This window comes from Chrysemys picta, chromosome 13 (genome assembly GCF_011386835.1).
Source record: "Chrysemys picta bellii isolate R12L10 chromosome 13, ASM1138683v2, whole genome shotgun sequence".
In the NCBI taxonomy this organism is placed as follows: Eukaryota; Metazoa; Chordata; order Testudines; family Emydidae; genus Chrysemys; species Chrysemys picta.
Window position 1 is genome coordinate 24,804,186 of NC_088803.1, and position 20,841 is coordinate 24,825,026.

Consider the following 20,841-nt stretch of genomic DNA (forward strand, 5'->3'; position numbering starts at 1 on the left):
GGCCCAGCATTTTCACACCCACCATTGGCTCAGCCTCCTGACCTGTTGGCTGAGAGACTGACACATTCCAGGTGGCCGGGGATGATGGTTCTGATCTTGGCCAATCCCTGATGTGGTGTCCCATCCGCTCCCACACATACTGAGAGGGGGCTGGCATGTCCCATTATGGGAACAGCACCTGAGGTGCTGCCTGCAGGCCCCCTGGGTAGGGAGATCCCTGCAGTTGGGGAGGTCAGACTGTGGTAGCATGTGGCATGCCCTGAGGCCCAGAGCCATGGGATGCATTTGGAAAGGATGAGCCATTGTCCTGCTGCTGTAGGATGCTGGATTTCTGCTTTCCATCTGGTAATTGCGGTCAGCTGCTCTTTAGCAAGGATGCGAAGGGAGATTTGGCCTCTTGGGAGGGCTGTTGGCTTTGTAGCTACTCCAGTAAATCATTCCAGTCGATCCCTGACTCAGGCATCTTGGAAGATCTAAGAAGTTCTCAGGAAGATGGGGCAGGGGCAAATTTTAGTACTTGACAGCTGGGGTCAGAGTCGACTTCTTCAGAGCTGCTCTTCTCCCTTGGTGAAGAAAGCTCCCCTTGGTCAGTAATGTGGGGCTGCACTGCCCAGGTTTCATGTGGAGGCTGAGTTGCAGTAAGATCTGTTCCTGAAGCCAGTGTGGGTAGGAACGGGGCAGCACCCTGGTTCCTAGACACAAGTGAGTATTGGTTGGTTGGTCGCATTCTGGTTCATCTTTATGCATATCATAAATCTCCTGCATAGGTCAGCACGGTAGCCATGGAACAGTCTGCAATGCCGCACGCTGGGTGCGCTGCACAGCTGTGTGGAGGTCCAGGCCTAGAACAGCAGGGTGTGCTGCAGTGATTGCAGGGATGCCAAAACAAGCAGTATGCTGTAGCCCACTCCTGAATATCCCTGGAAATACAGAGAATCCATCTGTCAGAGTCTTTCAGGAATGTTAGGAATCGTTCCTCTTTCTGACACCGTTTCACTCCCTACTTGTGTGTAAATACAAATTAGAAATCAGAATTCACAGAGCAACCTGCACTTGGACCAGAGCAAATAGGAATTCAGCCTTTCAGTACATAGGAGCATAAATGGTTACATGCTTGTCCCATGGTTATAGAATTTCCAAAGAATTCTACCTGCTTGATGATTCCTAAAACCAAAGCTTTGCTCGCAGGCAGGTCAGGTTTCCTTCAGGGCTTGCCCCAGCCCCTGCAAATCAAAGAAGTGCCAAGGGAAGGGAAAAGCCTCCAATGTCCCTTGGCACCTGGACATCCCATTGCACAGTGTCAGGGACACACTGCACTCCTAAGGAGAGCACTTCTACTCGCACAGTGTGATCTGCAAGGCAAACCCTGAACTCCAGCCTCAGCAGCAGGCATTACAGAGATGCTGGCTGTGGCTCTAGAGTTGAGTTTTCCCCCTAAAGCAAGGATTCAACTTCTTTGCCAGCTTTTCAGGGGAAATTAGTGGCACTTAGTCACTATTGTATCATTAATACCAAGTATTCATTTAGCTATTTTGCATATTGCAAATAATTTGCATAGATATTCCAATGATCAAAAAATGGAATGTGGCTTTAGTGCTGGTGAAGGCATTGGCCTGAGAACCCAAGTGAATGGAGGTCCCTTATTTATCTACAGGGCGGCAGCAGGACACACTTCTCCAATACACCACTCTGCCTGCCATAAGCCTGGGTCATCAGAGGGCTGCCAGTTAGTGCCAAGCATGGAGAGGAGTGTGTAATGTGGGACCTGGAACTGAGACCTACCAAACTCTTCAGTCCCAACTGAGCGGGGCTAGATTCAATCTGGTGCCATACGGGGAAAGGCTGTGTAACCCATCAGCTATGTCCTGAGGTACTGGATCCTGCAGCAAGTGCTGACATCAGAGGGGTCTCAGAGAGAGATTATGGAGAGGCTGGTCCTTGCTCCAGAGCTGTGTCTTGAGTTGGGATTTGTACTTCAAAGAGGGGATTCAGCTGCTTTGGTATATATGAAAAATACACTGTATCCTCCCCAAACTACAGCCCTGTGGTTTGGGAACAGAAGGAAGCTTCTGAGAATTTCCAATTCATTAATAGATTTGAATTCCATGTTTGTTATTAAGAATTATCTTAATGGAATAGTGCAGGCTCTTCAGACCTCCGTAGAGTTGTCACTCACTGAAAACTTGTGCACAGACCTTTTTAGATTATTGATCACTTTTATTCCCCTTCCCAAAGCTTGGGCACTTGGAACATCTTATATATCTGTGGGTGTTCAGCAACCACGGTATCCGGGTGTTGCAGGCCGTTCTGGGTGTTACAGAGCAGTGGTCTGAGCCTCCAGATCCACCACTGAGCCCTGCTCTCAGCCAGGCCACTCACTGGGCCAGCACTTCACTCCACAGCTGGGGTCAACACCCCCCCTCTGTGACCCAGAAGCAATGAGCTCATGGGCCCTGGATTCTGAGGGGTGGGAGTCTCCTGTGGCCTCTCTCCCCCACTTGCTCACCATTCATTCCTGTGGCCTCCCAAGTCTCTGATCCTGGGAAACTGTAGTTGCCCATGGCGCTTGCTCTGCCTGTCTCGACATGTGCCGGTGAGAGCGGCTGCAGGAGGCAGGGTCAGGCAGGAAATCTGTCTAGGAAAGGAAGCATGTTCCTCATTACTTCTTGCACCACCCTCCCTCTTTGGTCTCTCTCCTGGTGAGTGTCAGCAGGCAGTGGGGGCTGTCCAGTCCCTAGCAGTGCAGGGACAGCCAGTGATCCGTATGTGCTGTGCTAGCCCTGAGATTTTTGATCTCTTCCTTCCCTTTCACACTGGAATGGCCAGGCTGAAAGCATCCAGATCGAAAGGCAACACTGCTCCCACTTCTCACAGGCTCGTGAGACTGGGAAGCTGAAAAGGAGCCTGGCCACCCCTTTCCCCATGCTCATTGTAATTTCATCCTGTTTATTATTTGCAAAGAAAGAGTCATGTTTTTGGCTGACTTGTGAGCATCCCTCAGTCACTGTCTATCTCTGGTAGCTTTTCTGAGAAACATTTCCTATAATACATCCTGTCCCGGTTTGAAACACCACATGGAGCTCAGGGTCTCCCACAGCCCCAATCCCAGTGAGAGTCCTACAAAACAGTCCTCTCTTCAGGGGAAAGTAAACCCCATTAAGCCAGGGTGCCCTAGTCTAGCCCCAGAGCTGTCTGGTCACTTTATTGTTCCCCTTATCATGGCCTGTTTTGCCAGCTTTGGAGGTTGCTGTGCTGGTTTTAACCCTGTCTGCCTGAGGCTGGGAGCAGTGGGAGGAGGGGATTGAATTCTTTCAGTGGTTAGTGTTGAAGAAATTGCAAAAATAAACAAACACCAGAAGCAGGACGAAGCAGAGAATATGCCAAACTGCTTCGGATTTGCCCAGCCCGTGGTGTCAGGAGTGGCCTGGGTGTGTCTGATCCTTTAGAAAGAAGCACCAGTGACCCTGTGATCACACTGCCCAGCACTGTGTCTGGCTGGGCGGCTGCCTCCTGTCTGCATGCTGAATGAAACACACTGCACACTCCCCAGGGGTAACCAGCACCCCATTTGGGGTTTCCCTATGCCCTCTCTAGGACAGCGAGGCAGCTGTAAAGAGGTTGCAGGGCAGGCATAATTCCTGGGAACGCCTGCCTGGCCATGGAGCCAGCTCTATGTCACCTCCACAGCAGGTCTGAGTGCACTGTGTGTGTAGAGGTCAGGCAGGAGGTGGCAACTCCGAAACCCTGCAAAGCCCTATGAGGCCACTGAGGCAGAGGTGCTAGGCCCCCACAGTCCCTGAATAGGGGAGGTGCAAACTTCCCCCTCTCTGCCCCGGCACCAGCAGGAAGTGGGTTCTGCTCCTGGGGGGCACTGGGTTGGGATCCAGAAGGCCTGCATTCAGCTCCCAGCTCTGCTACTGACCTTGCTGGGCTCAGCTTCCCCTCTGTCAAAGGGAGGAGTGAGACTTACACCTTTGTACAGTGCTCTCCCCTGGATGGTTGCAAAACTACAGAAGTGATGATTGTTATTGTTTATTGATACTTTTATGCCAAACATCCATCTGCTTAGCAGCGTGCAGCAACACCACACTGAACGCTGTCCTGCTCGAACAGTCTGGTACCCAGTGCAGTCCTGTGCATGACACTGCACCAGGCAACCTCGGCAGAACAGTCAGGCTGTGTTGTAAGCATCATGGTCTATGTGTAACACCACCCCTAGACTTGTAAAGATCCATAGGGGCTGGAGACTGACAGGGCCCTGGCAGCCCCCACCTGCCATGTCTGTAGGGGCCATTTGCTAATGCTCCTCCTTTCTCCTCTCTTTGCAGCTGTCTCATTCCCTGATGTCTGGCGCCTCACTCCCTTGCGAGTACAAGCCCCAGGCCCCCTTTGCCAGCAGCGCCGATCGGGAGGACCTGTGTCCCCACATGAACATTGCAGACTTGGCCAGTCACTACCAGCGCCCGGAGGAGGAGCCTGGCGAGGCTGTACAGAAGAGGACGCCATCCCAGAATGGCATGCAGGACAGTGGGGGTGGGGGCACCGGGGTGAAGAAGAAACGGAAGAAAAAGGCCCTGGGGGAGTTGGAAGTGGGGGAGAAAGGAGCCTTGGAGAGAGAAATGAAACCAAAGAGGAAGAGAGAGCCCAAAGAGCCAAAGGAGCCCAAGAAACCCAGAGAGCCCAAGAAACCCAGGGAGCCCAGGCAGAAGGAGGCAGCCAAGAAACCCAGGAAACCCCGGGAGGCCAAAGCCCCCAAGGAGCCTAAAGAAAAGAAGAGCAGCACTGAGCCGGCCCCCAAGGCAAAGCCCAGAAAGGCCAGGTGGGTTTTGTTGTGTGTTCAGTGCTGCGGGGTCCTGCCTCAACCACACTGCAACCAGGCCAGGGCAGGGTGGTAGCTTCTAGGAGCAGACCAGGGCCACCTTTCCCTTTAGTCCAGAAGGACATTGTGTGGTGGGACTGGGGGGCTCCCTCTATTGGAGGCAGGATGGCCGCTGGCATACTGGAGTGAACTGTGTGGGCAGCACCCTTTGGGCACTCCTGTCTGCAGGGCTCTCACTGAGATTGACGTACAACGTGTATGTACACCACTGCAGTATCTAGTGGTTGGGCAACACAACACGCCAGCCCTGTTAGCACCATGCTGTGCACGATCCTGTGTCCTCCCCTCCCTGGCCCCTGCGCTGGGTGTATTGTCACCGCATAGGGGCATCAGGTGGGAGTCATTCCGGAATGGGCAGGTTTGTAATGAGGCACTTACTGAAATGGTGGTGACACAAGACGGGCCTTTCAGTCTGTTTGACAAGGACCCTGCTGTTCCCATTCCAAGGCAGTTGTAGTAGTAGTCGGGGTATAGGAGAGTAAATCTGTCCAGAGCATTTCAACAAATGGGGGAAGCGGGCCACATGCACTCCAGCCAGACTTGGGGGTTTGAATAGTGCCTGGAACCCTTTGCATGAATGTGGGAATAGCAAGGATGTTAATAACAGCACTAGGGTGAGGCTCTTCCTCTGGCAGGCCTGTCACACAAGGATCTCAAAGCACTTTGTAAACCCTCCTAGCCCGAATAAGGAAGGTAAAGTTTTAGCCCAGCTTTACAGACGAAAACACCGACCGAGAAAGGAGTGAGTGTTAGAAACAGAATCCACGAGTCCCATCTGTGACTTCCCTGCTCTAACCACTAGATCCCACTATCTCCCTAGAACTAAATTTTAGGTTGCCTTAAGCTCCCAATAGAATGCATGATACACTGCAACAGAGGGAGAGGGGAAGAGTCAGCTAAAGGTGGTGTAGCTCTCAAAGGACCTGTGAGTTCTTTTGTGTTGCATAATGTAACACTGCTGCCTTTGCTTGTCTCTCCTCCCTTTAATTAATGAGGTGATGGGCCAGTAGAGGAGCTCCCATTCCTGGGGAAAGCCGGTTAATTGGTAATATGCACAGATAATGGATCGGGTCTCTGCAGCTCCAGCTGCATTTGATTTACTATCTGTCCGGCTGGCTAAAATAAATGTTTTTGGAGAGTTCTGTAACAAACACACTTATTGATTGGCGTCTGGGTGCTGTGGCATGCTATGCATAATCCATATGCTGAGAGCATTTCTATGATGTAAGGTTAGTACCTGTGGGAGTGCAGTGCTGGCAAGAGACAAACATCCCCGAGCGCTCCCAAACTTTGCCTATGCAAGGCCTGCGTTTGCAGCTCAACAGGAACTGGAGCTACCAACTTGGTGTGAAATGGGGCAGCTGGCAGCTGCCCTGGTCTGTGCAGTGGAGCCCCCTGCAGGCAGGGCTGCACCCTGCCCTCAGTGTGTGGTGTTCCTCAAGCTCAGTGCATCACAAGCACCTAGGAAAAGCCGCTCTGGCTGCATGGGTCTTCAAGCCAGGGCAGCTCTGGCCAAACCAAGAGGCACAAGCAGTGCCTCTGAGCGCAGGGGCAGGGCCAAGCAAAGCTTGAGGAGGAGTTGAGTGGACAATGAGGAGGAGAGCAGGAGGAGGGAGGGCAGTGAAGGCATGGGGAGGGCAGACAGAGATGGCATTGCGATGTAGTCAAGGGGGCTGGGCAGAGGCCAGTGCTGGCTAGGGAAGTGGGGAGGGAAGCGGGGAGTGGCTCGAAGGTGGGAAGTGACAGCAGGGCAGAACAGCCAGGAAGAAAGGGGAGTTTAGCACCAGTGTTTTGGCTGGGCTAGGGGTGGGGGCTGCAGTCAAGGGTCAGAGGAGGGGGTGGGGCAAAGGGGCAGCAGAGAGGTGGGCTGGACAGAGGTGAAATGGGGAGTTTGTCCCTCCTGTGTCAGAGTGAACCAGTAGCCCTGTTCTCCCAGTGCTGGGCAGGGTGGGAAGCTAACATGCCAGGCCCGGGCCAAGGGGAGGCAGGCCCCTGCCCTCAGGACGTGCCTGGCCCTTCTCACTCTCAGCATGCTGGTTCCCTACCTGCTGCTCATGCCCTGCAAGGAGGAGACCAGCTCATCTGCCCCCACCCTGCAGGCGGGCGAGAGCCTCGCTACCCTGCCTGAGGCCCCAGGTTTAGCACCACGCACGCTCCACTAGGCCATGCTGCTTTTCATGAACAGCTCCTGCATTCTATTTGCTGCTGGCGCTTGTCCCGGCCCCTTTCCCTGCAGGGTGGGCATCTGAGTTTGGGGCTCATGCTCTCCAGGCTGGCTGCACTGCAGAGGCAGCTTCTACCAGCCCTGCCGGGGAGGGTGAAGAGCAGGTTGTGGTTATTTCTGGTGGCCCCTCCATCACGCACACAGTTCTGGCTAATTTGGGAGTGATATGAATAATCTTCTTGGGGAAGGCAGGGTCAACCTGGGCCTGGGATGGAATAGGTGGTTCTTTACTAGGAGAGGGAGGGCCTGGTCAGGCCAGGCAGCACTACGCAGCCATCTCTGGATGCAGATGGTAAGATTGCCACACTCTCTCTAAAGACCTGAGCATAGTGGCACAGTCTCCTGTAAATGATTTCTAACACATGGGTTCATGAATGGAAGGTTTGTTAATTGTGACACACCAGTCAGTCTCTTGGGTGGAAGTTACATGGGCAGTGCGTTTTCAGGCTTTAATTGTATTATGGGTGCAAGGCTAAGCCACTTTTGGCCTAAATGTCACATTTGTCTCAATCACTTTTTACAAACCCTGGCCGACCCATGAACCTGGGGGGCACAATCCAACAGATGCATCTTGTGTTCAACAACCCTTCCTCTGCAGCCTGGCAGACATTGCGGCATGAGCTAGTGCAGGGATTGGCAACCTTTGGCACGCGGTCTGCCAGGGTAAGCACCCTGGCGGGCCGGGCCGGTTTGTTTACCTGCCGTGTCTGCAGGTTCGGCCGATCGCGGCTCCCACTGGCCGCGGTTCGCCGCTCCAGGCCAATGGGGATGGTGGGACGCGGCAGCCAGCACATCCCTCGTCCCATGCTGCTTCCCGCAGGAAGGGAGGGGTAGCTCAGTAGTTTGAACATTGGGCTGCTAAACCCAGGGTTGTGAGTTCAATGCTTGAGGGGGCCACTTAGGGTTCTGGGGCAAAATCAGTACTTGGTCTTGCTAGTGAAGGCAGGGGGCTGGACTCGATGACCTTTCAAGATCCCTTCTAGTTCTAGGAGATAGGATATCTCCATTAATTTTAATTTAACAAGCTGGTGCCTCCCTCCTCTGGGTCATTACCCTGTTCGTTACTCTTTGTTGTTTGTGTGCCAGTACTGCCGAGTGGCCCCAGCTGAGCCCAGGGCCCCTATGGGCTGGGGAGAGAGAATCTTTGCCCCAGAGAGTTTGCACTCTGAACACTCTGGGACTGTGAGTACTGGGTTCAAGTCTCTGCTCTGCCACAGACTGCCTGCGAAACCTTGGGCCAGGCGCTGCATCTCTCTGGGCCTCAGTTCCCCTCTGTTCAATGGGGGAATATCTAGGAGCGAGGCAGGGGACTGAGGCCCAGAGAGAGTCAGTGACTTGCCCTAGGTCACATGGAGCTGTGAGCCAGGAACTGCCCAGTCCCAGAGCACTGAGCACAAGCCCAGAGTTGCTGTCCTGTGCCCCTTTTGCCCTGCTCGACGCTGAAAAGATTGAAACAATTAGACATCAAAGTGAAATAAAATCTGACTGAGTCGAAGTCTGGTGTAGCTCAGTGAGCTCTTAGATGTGCTAGGACAGCTTATGCCTGCACCGTGGATCTGAGGACTCTTCCACAGGCAGTTCTGTAGCATGGGCTGTCACCTGTGTGTGAGGCTGCTGGAGGCGCTAGTGAGACAGTTTGGATGCAGTGCCATCAGTATGTAGGTGACACGCAGCCCTAGGCCTCTTCTTCATTGGACCAAGATGGTGCAGGGATTCTGGGGCCTGAAGGAGAGGGAGCTGGCTAAAGCTCAGAGCAGACCAGCCAGGGGTGATGCAGGCGCATCGGGGGGGCTGCTCTGGGTATGGAGGAGGGTGGCCTGTGGTTTTTCCAGCCGGTTTGCAGCTTGGTGCTTCTGGCCCCCAACTGTGACAGGATTCCTGAGTGGCTTCATTGGCCTGAAGCCCTTTGATCCTCCAGGCCTTTCCTCTCTGCTCCAGGCTTTGTGACTTGCTCTGACTTCTCCCTGTTGGGGTCACCTCTGTGCGTGGTGTGGTGACAGCAGGAGGGTCCAGAGCCTGCACTCCCCTCCCACTGCTTTCAGCTGCAGTTCAAGGTGTTGACGCTGGTCTGGAGAGCCCTATTTGAGCGTTGACATGGCATTCCCAATGAGGAGTCTCTGTTGCTCACAGCTCGCCTCCCCCAGACTTTGTGCTGGGGCCTTTATACATTTAAGAGAGAGAGAGATGAGACAGCCCCGGTCCCGAGGAGAAGGTGGCCCGGTCATCTCCCCACAACTGTGTGAATCCATCCAGCACCCCTGCGTTCCCACATCTGCCCATGTCCTGCTCACGTCGTGGCAGCGCTGCAGCGGCTCTGGGCTCCCTGCTTCCACGGTGGCAGCGGCTCAGGGCTCCCTGCTCCCGCATTGGCGGCGCTGTGGTGGCGCAGGACTCCCTGCTCCCGCGTTGGTGGTGCTGCGGTGGTGCAGGGCTCCCTGCTCTTGCGTTGGTGGCGCAGGGCTCCCTGCTCCTGCGTTGGTGGCAGGGCTGGTGGCAGGGCTGGCTTTAGGCCAAGTCTCCCAATTCCCCTGAATCGGGCCCTGCGCCTAAGAGGGCCCCATGCCCTAAAGAAGAGCGCCTAATTTAGGCGCCTTTTTAATTTTTACTCACCCGGCGGCGGTCCGGGTCTTCAGTAGCACTTCGGCGGCAGGTCCTTCAGTGCCGCGGAAGACCCAGAGTGAGTGAAGGACCCGCCGCCAAAGTGCTGCCAAAGACCCGGACCGCCGCCAGGTATTCGAATCGGGCTCCGCACTTCCTAAGGCCGGCCCTGGTTGGTGGCGCTGCGGTGGTGCAGGGCTACCAGCTCCCGCGTTGGTGGCGCTGTGGTGGTGCTGTGGTGGCGCAGGACTCCCTGCTCCTGAGTTGGTGGCACAGGGCTCCCGGCTCCCGCGTTGGCAATGCTGCGCCGGTTCCCAGCTCCCATGTTGAGGGCGCTGCAGTGGCGCAGGACTCCCTGCTCTTGCTTGTTGCTCATGGCCTGGTTCACAATGAGGGGCAGCGCGTCTTCCCACTGCCTGTTTCAGATGCAGTATGTTGCTCTGGCGTAGGTTGCTGGGGAGGCTGTGCCAGCTGCATCCCTCTCTTGAAGAGAGAGCCCAACACTGACTTCCAGGGGGAGCTAGCGTTCTGGGGAGAATGCAGATGAACAGAGAGAATATCTTCTGCCAGCTTTAGGCTGTCATCCCTCACCCATTGTGTGCCCCCCGAGCCTGCCTCCCTCTCTGAAGTGGTGCCTTACTGATGGGGACCGTGGCAGCGCTGCAGATAGGATTCCACAGTTTGCCGCAGGGTAATGTGCTTGGAGCAATCGCTCCTGGCGAAGGATGATGTTTTGGGTAAAGCATGGGACAGGGAATCCAGAAATGTAGGTTCTACTGCTTACTCTGCCACTGACATGCTGTGCGAGCCCCGGGCAGTCAGTTCAGCTCTCCTTCCCTCTGTGAGCTAGAGATACTACCCCCAAGGGTGTTGTTAGGAAACAGGCAGGTCCCACACCTACAATGGGAAGCACTGCACTGAGTGTTACCCTGCAGGCAGCGAGTGTCCCAGAGTAATGGTGTTCCTGGCATCAAGCAGGCATTTTATGAGGATCAGTTCATTAATGTCTGAAAGGAGCTTTGAGCTCTCCAGGTGGGAGGTGGGAGAGGAGGTGATAGTCCTCTCCTCTCAAAACTGGTGTCTCCTCTTGCCAGCTGACTGCAGGGCCTGGTTATATCATCATCTCTTTAGCAGGCACCAGGATAATAGATGTCTTTCCCCAATCTGTTTGCCAAGCACTTGGGTTTGATACCCTTAGAAATGAGAGGGCTCTGTCTCAGACGGCCCAGTGCGAGCTAGCAGTATTACTGGCTCAGGGAAGACTCACAACTCCTTCCACTTTGCCCACACGGAGCTGACAGACTGGGGTATCAGAACCAAAGTGGGGCAAGACATGAGGTAACTGATCAGATTTCTCATGTTCATTTCCTTCTGCAGAGGACTGAACTGTTTCAAATAGAGCTTCCAGGGGAGCAGTCCATAGGGCATGTGGGCCAGGAAGCCAGGGTTGCACTTTGCACTCTGAGGTCTGCAATAATAACTGTACTTTGTAGCATCTTCAGCCTGTGGATCTCAGAGGTGGCAAAGTGTCGCCTCCATGCTTATCATGGGGAAACAGGAGTGCAGAGGGTACAGCCAATGTATCACAGAGCAAGGTCTTCTTCTTCAAGTGATGGTCCCTCTTGTATTCAACTGAAGGTTCTGTGCGTGCGCCTGGAGCTGGAGCTTTTGATAGTAGTGTCTGTTGGTCCACGCATGCCCCCTTGGTCCGCCTCCTGGTTACGGCTGAGGCGATAAAGGGCAGGACAGACCGACCATGCACTCACTTCCTTCTCACCACCGCGTGGTCAGAATTGGAGCCTCTTTGTTTCTCTTGTCTCTTGTGACGCATTTCTGCAAACTGAGAAAAAAGACTCTTATTCTTGTACATAGTTAATAGTTTTGTTATTTTTATAGTTGTTTCAGTGGTAGTTCTTAGGATTTTAAGGAGCGGGGACGCCATTTTAACTGGTCGTCCCGATCTCTCCCCTTCCCCCCCTCCATCTTCCCAGCACCCAGGCCTGGTATTGGATTATGCTGAAGACTCCAGGGTTCAAGATCTGCGCTTCCTGTCATCGCTCATTCTCAGTCAGTGACAAGTACCAATGCTGCCCTTATTACTTGGGGGAGGCACAAGTTGCATCCAGGTGCAGTATCTGTCTCTCCTTCCCTGCACGTACGCGGAAAGGCTGGGCTCTTCACTTCAAGAAGCACCTCATTGAGGTCACCATGAGACCGCAGTTGGATCCAGGCCAGGGAACATCCCTGTACATTGGCCTGAGCAAGCTAAGAACATGTCTCCTACCACAGACCTCCAGTCTATTTCCGCCAGTACCAGCGCTGTGGACCCGCATTGGGGCCTAGCTGTGAGGCAAGGAAGCCTGCACATAAGCATGGCAGTAAGTCTTACTCTATGTCCAAGAATAACACTGCCTCATCCATGAGTTCCGGCCACAGAGAAGCAGTGCGTTCCAAGGCGCACAAGCACAACAAGAAGCTGCACAGACCATTGTGTCTGTTAGCCCCATCCACTGAAACTCATACTCCTTCCAGATCGGCACTGCCAAGGTCCAGGGAACCTTTGGATCCTTAACAATCCTCCTCTCCATTTCCGGTTCCAGCTGAAGAGCGCATGCCACTGATGCTGGGGAGACTTGGGTCAACCTCCGGAGCCGCATGAGCTGTTTGCTTTCTCTGAGGAGAGGTCTTCTTGCCCTCTGGTGCTATCACCTCTTCAGAGAGTGCGCTTCCCAAAGTTGGACTTGCCTTCTTTGGGCCATATTCCCGCCCACTCCCCAGAGCCTTCTACAGTTTCTTCAGTTCTGATGGCACCACCATTTGAACTGGCTTCTGATTTCTTGGATTCGGAAGATTTCTTCAGGGACCGAGGCCTTCCCCTTCCATACCGCTGGTGTGAGTACTCCAAGGCCCCGTCAGGTTCATGGTAGTAGCCGCCATTTACCTAGCAGTGGTGTCTTTGGTACCCTGCTCTACGGGGCCCTCCTCAACATCTGCAGTCAGATCCACGCCGGGATGGCCATACTGGGGCTCGTGGCTACAGAATCCCACCATTGGATCCTTCCTGCTCTCCCCCGTGAGGAATGCCTTCTCCCCTCTCCGACCATCGTCCAGCAGGCATTCAGACTCGCTGTTAGGTAATGCTGAGTCCAACTCTGACAGTACCACTAGATCCGAAGCAGTTCCCCTCTACATCCCCGGATGCCGCAGTATCTTCTACTCCTCCCTCGCCACCGGATGACTTGCAACAATTTCAGGAGCTGCTTCGTAGGGTGGCTGGTGCCCTCAGCATCCCACTGGAGGAAGTGCAAGATAAGCAGCACAAACTGCTCAACATCTTACATCCTCAGTACCAGCCAAGGTGGCCCTACCAATCAATGAGGCCATCTGAGTTTCTCTTCTCCCATCCTCCACCCAACTCTCTTGTAATTCAGGCAGCTACCAAATGGACCCACCAACAGCACCTGCGATCCATCCCAGCAGATAAGGAGGGCAAGCACCTGGACCTTTTGGGCCACAAGGTTTTTTCCTCTATCAACCTACAATTTTGCATTTTGAACTACTTGGCTCTGTTTGTGAAATACAACTTCCTTACCTACGGCAAACCTATGGATTTCACTGATAAACTGCCCCTGCAGGATCAGGCCCGATTCCAAGCTATCCTAGAGGAAGGGAAACTGGTGGCGAGGACGAAGCTGCAGACACTTCTCGCATACGATGGCTACGGGGATTGTCATAGAATCATAGCTCTGCACAGAGAGTCCTGGTTACATTCTTCCGACTTTCCAAAGGAGATCCAAACCACCATAGAAGATCTTCCTTTGACAAGTCTCACCTCTTCGATCAGAAGACTGATGACTCTCTTTACTCCCTCAAGGACTCTAGAGCCACCCTCCGGTCTCTGGTCATCTACACACCAGCACCCAAGCTCAAATTCTACTGTCCACCTCCAACCCAGCGGTTCAAAGCTCCCCAACGTTTCCAACGGTCCTATGAGCCTTCTCACAAACAGCAGAGGACCCAGCAGTCCTATCCTTCCAGTTAATCGTCATCACAACCTCCTGCCCTCAAACATCTCAGAAGTGCTATTTCTGAGAACACTCAGAGAGCCGCCAAACTCTGTGCCTCATGGCGTGCTCCCGGCCCACCCCTTTCAGTGGGCGCCTAGCTCTCTTCTTGCCCTTTTGAAGTGCAATAACAGTGGTCAAGTGAATCCTGGATATCATTCGACATGGCTATACGATTAAGTTCCAAACACTACCTCGTCCACATCCCCGACCTCCGCTTCAGGAATTGTTCTCACAACAGTATCCTCACCGTGAAGTGGACTTCCTTCTTCAGATAGGCGCGATAGAACCTGTTCCCGCAGCCCATCAGGGAGCAGGGTTCTATTCCACTTATTTCCTAGTCCCCAAGAAGACAGGTGGGTGGCGACCGATCCTAGACCTATGTCATCTCAACCATTTAGTACGAAAGCCAAAGTTTTGTATGGTCACTCTGGCGGCTATCATTTCTTCCCTAGAAAGAAATATATGGTTTATGGCTCTTACTTTCATGTGGACAACCATCCTGCCCACAGATGATTCGTGATATTCATGGCAGATCATCATCAATTTCAGTACAGGTTCTCCCATTCAGACTATCCACTGCTCCTCATGTATTCACCAAAGTTTTCTCAGTTGTGGTGGCCCACCTCTGCTGTTGAAGGATCCTTCTATTCCCTTATCTAGATGATAGGCTGCTGGTGACACGATCAAGAAGGGAAGCTTGAGCTTCGATTTCCATGCTGCTCACACGCCTCTCCTCCCTGGGGGTGAGCATAAACATTGAAAAATGAACTTTGGACCCCAGGTAATTGCTAGAGTTCATTGGGGCACGCACCGACACGGTCTCAGCTTGTCCAGAACTGCTGGAGGACAGGTTCCAGACCCTTCAGGACCTAATTTTCAGGGTGTTGTTCAATCCTTTTTTCCCAGCCAGAACTTGCCTTTCTCTTCTTTCCAACTTGCACTTGTGTGATTGCATTTGCTCATCTGCGGTTTCGCTGCCTACACTTATGGCTCCAGAGGGTCTATTCCCCTACACACCTGTCATGGACTCACAGGACTCATGCTCTTTCTCGGCTCTGTGCGGTCCCTGGGAGGAATCCACTTCAGTGTGACAGACCTTTTCGGGGGTCCACTCTCTCTCAGTGGTTAAGCCGTAGGCTCCTCTGGCTCCTGGAACCCCACCTCTCTGAGCTCTCAGCATGCTGTCTCTCGCAACGGGCTCACTCAGGGAATCCACTTGCTCTGGACCCCCGGGGCCTCCACTCCCAGAGGGAATAATGCAACCCTGATCTCTAGACTGAAGTGACTCTCAGCCAGCGTAAAACAGAAAGGTTTATTGAGCATCTGAACCTAGCACAGGAAACTCTTCAGGCACTCAGGCCTAGTCAGCACCATACATCTAGGTCTCTCCTGCATCCAGGTGGGCTCTGGCTGCTCCCTCTCTCCAGTCCAGCAGCCCCCTCCTTCCAGCCAATTATCCGATATCATCTTCCCCAACAGCTCCTCCCCTGTCCTTTGTCTTCCGTCCTAGGTAAACAGGTCACCAGGGTCCTCCCACTGGCCAGAACCGACTGACTGCTAAGTTGGGGTGGACCTCTTAGTCACCAGGTCACCAGTTGTTAGGGTACCCCATCTCCAGGCCATTATCCAGGGGTCCCAGCTGCTAGGCAAGGTCACACCTATTTCTCTGCACCAACAAACCCTCTCTCACCACCTTGTTAAACATGCAGCACACAGGGAAACTGAGGTGTGCACACACTAGTCATGTAAAACACTACAAAAATCCCCAACTTCGTCACAGCACCTTTCTATGGACCTTGTCTCCACTTTTCCCCATGAAGTCCTCTTCCTTCTCCAGTGGTGACGGATCTGGCTCAGGTGTGCACTGGGATACTGTTCCTCCCATCCTCCCCTTCAATGACAATTATCATGGGTGCATTGCTCATTAGATGGGGGGCCCACATGAGCAAGTGCATGACTCAAGGCACTTGGACTGCTCGGGAGTCCTGGATGCACATCAACATCCTGGAACTTAGAGCAGTGAGGAGAGCATGTCGGGCGTTTCTCCCATCCATCCATTCCTGTCATGTCCTCATCATGTCAGAAAACACCACTGTCTACTGCATCAACAAGCAAGGGGGCACGAGATCTCCTGTACTCTGGGTGGAGGCCTTTGGGATTGGTGCATCATCTGCAAGATCCTGTTCTCGGTGGCGTACCTTCCCAGAATTCAAAACATAATCATGGACTCTCTCAGCAGAAGGTTCGTGAATGGGATCTTCACGACACTGTAGTCACCAGCATTTTCAGTTGCTGAGGAATTCCAATCAGGGACCTCTTTGCCTCCCAGGCCAACAGCAAGTGCACTTAATAGTGGTCCAGAGGCCGTCTTGGTGTCCTGTACCAGGACGATGCTCTAGTCCTTTGCTGGTCTGATCGGTTCAATTACGCCTTTCCTCCCCTACTGCTCCTACAGTGAGTCCTGCACAAGGTCAGGTGGGAGAGAGTGACAGTCATTCTGATTGTCCCCTTCTGGCCTCGACAGTTCTGGTTTCTCCTGCTTCTCTGCATGTCAGTGCGCTCCCCACTACAACCTCTCCTGGAACTGGTCATGCAACAGGGCAGATGGATCCAGCACCCCAATCTCTACACTCTTCACCTCAGAGCTTTTGGATGGGCAACTTTATTAAAGTGGGAATGCTTGTTGGCAGTGCAGGGCATTCTCTCGAGGAGCTTGAAGGAGTCCATGAGATGCTCCTGTGGGGCCAAGTGGAAGCATTTCACTTCTTGGTCCCAAAGCAGGAGCCTTGTCCCTGAAAATGTGGACATCTCTCTTATTCTGGATTATTTCCTCTTTCTGAAGGCATCCAGCCTCGCTCTCACTTCCATCAAGTGCTGCTATCAATGCCTTCCACCCTCCATTTGAGGGGCCGCTGTCTTTACTCATCCATTGAGTTCCAGGTTTTGGAAAGGTCTCCTATGAACCTATCCTCCTGTTCAGTCCATCACTCCCCAATGGGACCTCAACCTTGTCCTAACGACATTGACAAAGTCACCCTTTGAACCTATGGCCTCATGCTCTCTCTCTTCACTCCATGAAGGTTGCCTTCCTGGTGGCTATCACTTCTGCAAGATGGGTGGGCAAACTGGGGGTCATGATGACTGATCGCCCCTTTACCACTTTTCACAAAGACAAGGTTTCCCTACACTTGCACCCCAAGTTCCTGCCTAAGGTTGTCCCTTGTTTCCATATCAACCAACCTATACACTTACCCACCTTCTTTCCAAAGCCTCATGCTTCAGTGGAGGAACAACACCTTCACTCCCTCGACATCCCCAGGGTCCTGGCCTTCTACCTGCAGAGGACAAAACCCTTCAGGAAGTCCCCTAGGCTGTTTATTACTGTAACTGGATGCATTAAGGGACAAATGATTTTTGCTCAGAGGATCTCTAAGTGGGTTTCGGGATGCATTATGTTCTGCTACCAGTTATCAGGGCTGTCTCTATTGCGTGGGATACAGGCCCATTCCACGTGAGCTCAAGCATCAACTGCAACTGTGCTTCACGATGTGCCCCTTATGGACATCTGTAGGACAGCCACGTGGAGTTCAGTACATACCTTCTCTTCCCATTACACCTTGGTGTGGGACTCTTCTACGGATGCCTCCTTTGGCGCAGCCGTCCTCCTCTTCCTGGTTTCATTGTCATCATCCTCACACCCTCCTCCTACCTAAGGTACTGCTTGTTAATCACCCTCAGTGGAATACCATAGGGACTGTCACGCAAAGAAGAGGGTGGTTCTTCGAGATGTGTGGTCCTGATCTGTATTCCAGTCCCGCCGTCCTTCCCCTCTGCTGCGGATTCGATTGATTTGTGGTGGAGAAGGGGAGCTATGGGCACGGTCAGTCCGCTCCGCTCTTTATCACCTCAGATGAAACCAAGGGCGTGTGTGCAGACACGGACACTGCTACTTTTAAAAGCTCCAGCTCCGGGCACATGCGCAGAACCCTCAGTGGAATACAGGTAGGGTATTCCATGCATCTCAAAGAGCCTTCAGTTACAGATGAGCAACCTCCTCTTATCACTCCCAGATTCCTGCTCTGACCAGTGGACCACACTCCCTGAAAGGGCTGACCATGGGGCCAGGCGTCCTGGCCACATCCGTGCAGTGCTCTGACCACGGGGCCAGGAGTCCTGGCCACGTCCGTGCGGCGCTCTGACCACGGGGCCAGGCGTCCTGGCCACGTCCATGCGGCGCTCTGACCACGGGGCCAGGCATCCTGGCCACTTCCGTGCGGCGCTCTGACCACGGGGTCAGGCGTCTTGACCACGTCTGTGTGGCGCTCTGATCACGGGGCCAGGCGCCCTGACCACGTCCATGCGGCGCTCTGACCATGGGGCCAGGCCCGTGGTCAGAATGCTGTGACTGTGGGGCCAGGTGCCTTGCGCACAGTCTAGAGTCACTCCCAAGGGGAGCTCTCCCCACTGGCCTCTGTGCATCCTGGTGACCTGATGCAGAAGCTCCCCAAAGTGGGATTAAAGAACTGAAAGCAAATGGTTTTGTTGGCCTCTCCCTGGATGCTGAGCTCTGACATCTCTGGAGAAGGGATTAACTGTCAGTCTCTCCTGGCAGCAAGGAGCAAGGACCAACCCCTGTGGAGAAGAAGAAAAAAGGGAAAAGGAAAAACGAGATCCCAGTGGAGAGTTTGGAATCGGATCAAGGCCTTCTGAGCCCATCTCTGCAGAGCCCCGAGGAGTCTGCTGAGTCGGCCGACAGCCAGGTATGTGCAGGGCCCTGGCCTCAGTGGGTTCAACTGGCTATAGTCTGTTGTATGTCCTGGGGTTCTAACACAGCTTTGACTTCCTACAGCTGATTTCTTACATTTGGGTGCCTGTGCGATGAGCTCAGAGCTCAGTGCATCCAGGTAGCAGTTGGTCAGTGGATAGTCGCCTCGGCCAGGTTTGTGGCTGGTAATGTAAGGGTTAATGCCAGCACGCTGCCCTTGCATATCACTTGGCTGTGTTCCCCACTGACCCCTTGCTCCCCAGCTCAGTGGGACTGGGAGCGCCTTGCTCCTCAGACCAGCGGGAGGGTGTGCTGAGCACAGGTCATGTTGAGAACCTCCCTCTGCAGTCCAGCAGTGGCACAGCTCTCCATTGGGGTCCCCTAAGAGATGGCCCATGTGATTTGGACAGGGGATTCACCATCCCCCAGCATCCTTTAGCCCTGGCCGGTGCCTGGTGCTCACCACAACCTGAGCCCCGGCCTGTGTTCGGTGCTCACCCCTGCCTGAGCCCTGGCCTGTGTTCGGTGCTCTCCCCAGCCTGAGCCCTGGCCTGTGTTCGGTGCTCTCCCCAGCCTGAGCCCTGGCCTGTGTTCGGTGCTCTCCCCAGCCTGAGCCCTGGCCTGTGTTCGGTGCTCACCCCAGCCTGAGCCCTGGTCTGTGTTCGGTGCTCCGCCGCCACCTCTGAGCCAGGCTAGAAAAACATGTGGCATAAACCAATCCTGAGAGGTACCAGGCTTCCGAGGATTGAGGTCCCTGGACACCTACCAGGATGGGCCCGAAATGGATGCCCCTGAACCCCAGGGCTGGAATGCTGGGTGCAAACACCATGCTCCGTGTTGCGGGTTCACAGGGAGTGTGTGAGCAGCTGTGCGTTTTGGCCTGGGGAGGCGGGATCTGATATCTGGTAGTTCCCTGTGTGAGAGCCAGGAGAAACGGAGACGGAAATCACTGTGAGAATAGCTTTGCACCCTGGCAGTGTCTGCTGCATAAGGCACCGTTGTCCCACAGGCCTGGGTGGGGATGGGATTCTCCCCGGTGCGGCTGGGCTGTCTCCCCTCCTGCACCTTCCCCTCCCCTGTGAATCCCCGTGGCCATGGGGAGGGAGAGGTGGTGTTGTCCACCAGCCCTCTGACTGCCTGTGTTGTCTACTGCACAGAAGCGCCGTTCAGGCCGCCAGGTGAAGCGGAGGAAGTACAACGAGGACCTGGATTTCAAAGTGGTGGATGACGATGGCGAGACGATAGCAGTGCTGGGAGCTGGGCGAGCCTCCGCGCTCTCCGCGTCTACGCTGGCATGGCAAGCAGAGGTATGGGAGGGCCCGCTAGCCTGTCTTGCACCAGCCCTCCCTGTAGAGAGGGGGTGGGGCTCTGCTGGATTGGGGGAGGGGCACACATGGGATGCTGGCTGTGTACTGAAAGCAAGCAGGAGCGTGTGGGTCCGAGGGGGAGCCGGCTGTGTGGGGCAGTGCATGTGCCTAGGAGGATGGGTGAGAGCTGCCCAGAGCATCATCCAGCTGCGCTCAGCATGTCTCCTTGCAGAGCGTGCGTGGGGCTCTCAGGAAGTGAAGCGTTCAACCCCAGCACCTCCTAGCGCTGAGAGATGAGAAGGACCATCCAGAGCCCCAGCATGTCGGTCTGCCAGGTCAGCAAGGGCCTTTTCCCAGCCCATGGTCTTGGGCCTGAGCTCCCTCTTGTTTCTGCAGGCCCTGCCCTGCCCCTTCTCTGGGAGACTATTCCCAGGGGAGGCTGTCTTCCTGACCCTCCCAGCTCTGCCCCCGGCACCACACTCAGTGATCCCCTCCCTGCTTGGCATTAATGCCCTTGGGGTGTCTGTGGGCTGCTGCCATGTCCCTCCTTCCGCATCCCCAGCCACACTAAACTATCAGGACTGAGGCTGCGGAAATTAGTGTCTCCAGCCTGCTGGTATCTTTGACTCCTCTCCAGTTTCTTGGCATCTCTGGCAATGCAGTGCCCCGCGTGGGGGATGTGATCACAGCCCACCCATGCGGCACTGGGCAGTCGCTTCCCTGCTCCAGAGTATGGGGTCTGTTTGCAGCCCAGCACTGTGCTCGCCATCTTTGTAGCCCCATCACCTTGTGTCTGGCACGCTGCCCACTCATGGTGAGTCCTGAGGCATTTCGGATGTGCCTGTCTCCACTCTCTCTCGGTGCCCATGTCTCTACTCTCTCCAGGTCCTTCTGTGTCAGTGTTCTGTCCTGGCTGACGCTGACAGCTTCTCCTGGCCGGGTCTCTGCTGTGAGTGTCAAGCGCTGGCTGCTCGTTCCCTGCTCCAGCCTTTAGCAAAGCT

General features: G+C 54.3%; 1 protein-coding gene across 13 annotated transcripts in view; it reads left to right on the forward strand.

The window, feature by feature from the left end:
• Positions 1-20,841, forward strand: part of CHD6 (chromodomain helicase DNA binding protein 6) — a 203,331-nt gene that overhangs the window by 99,439 nt on the left and 83,051 nt on the right. For 12 of the 13 annotated variants that reach the window (XR_010592225.1, XM_065565660.1, XM_024105115.3 and 9 more), the window contains 3 exons: positions 4,329-4,819; positions 18,381-18,528; positions 19,691-19,840. Coding sequence is in view for 11 of the 13 variants with exons in the window: in XM_065565660.1 (XP_065421732.1) it covers positions 4,329-4,819; positions 18,381-18,528; positions 19,691-19,840 (789 nt within the window). In the remaining 2 variants the exon portion in view is untranslated. Of the gene's footprint in view, positions 1-4,328; positions 4,820-18,380; positions 18,529-19,690; positions 19,841-20,841 lie in introns of those variants that run through there. The other variant, XM_065565659.1, reaches the window with a different exon arrangement.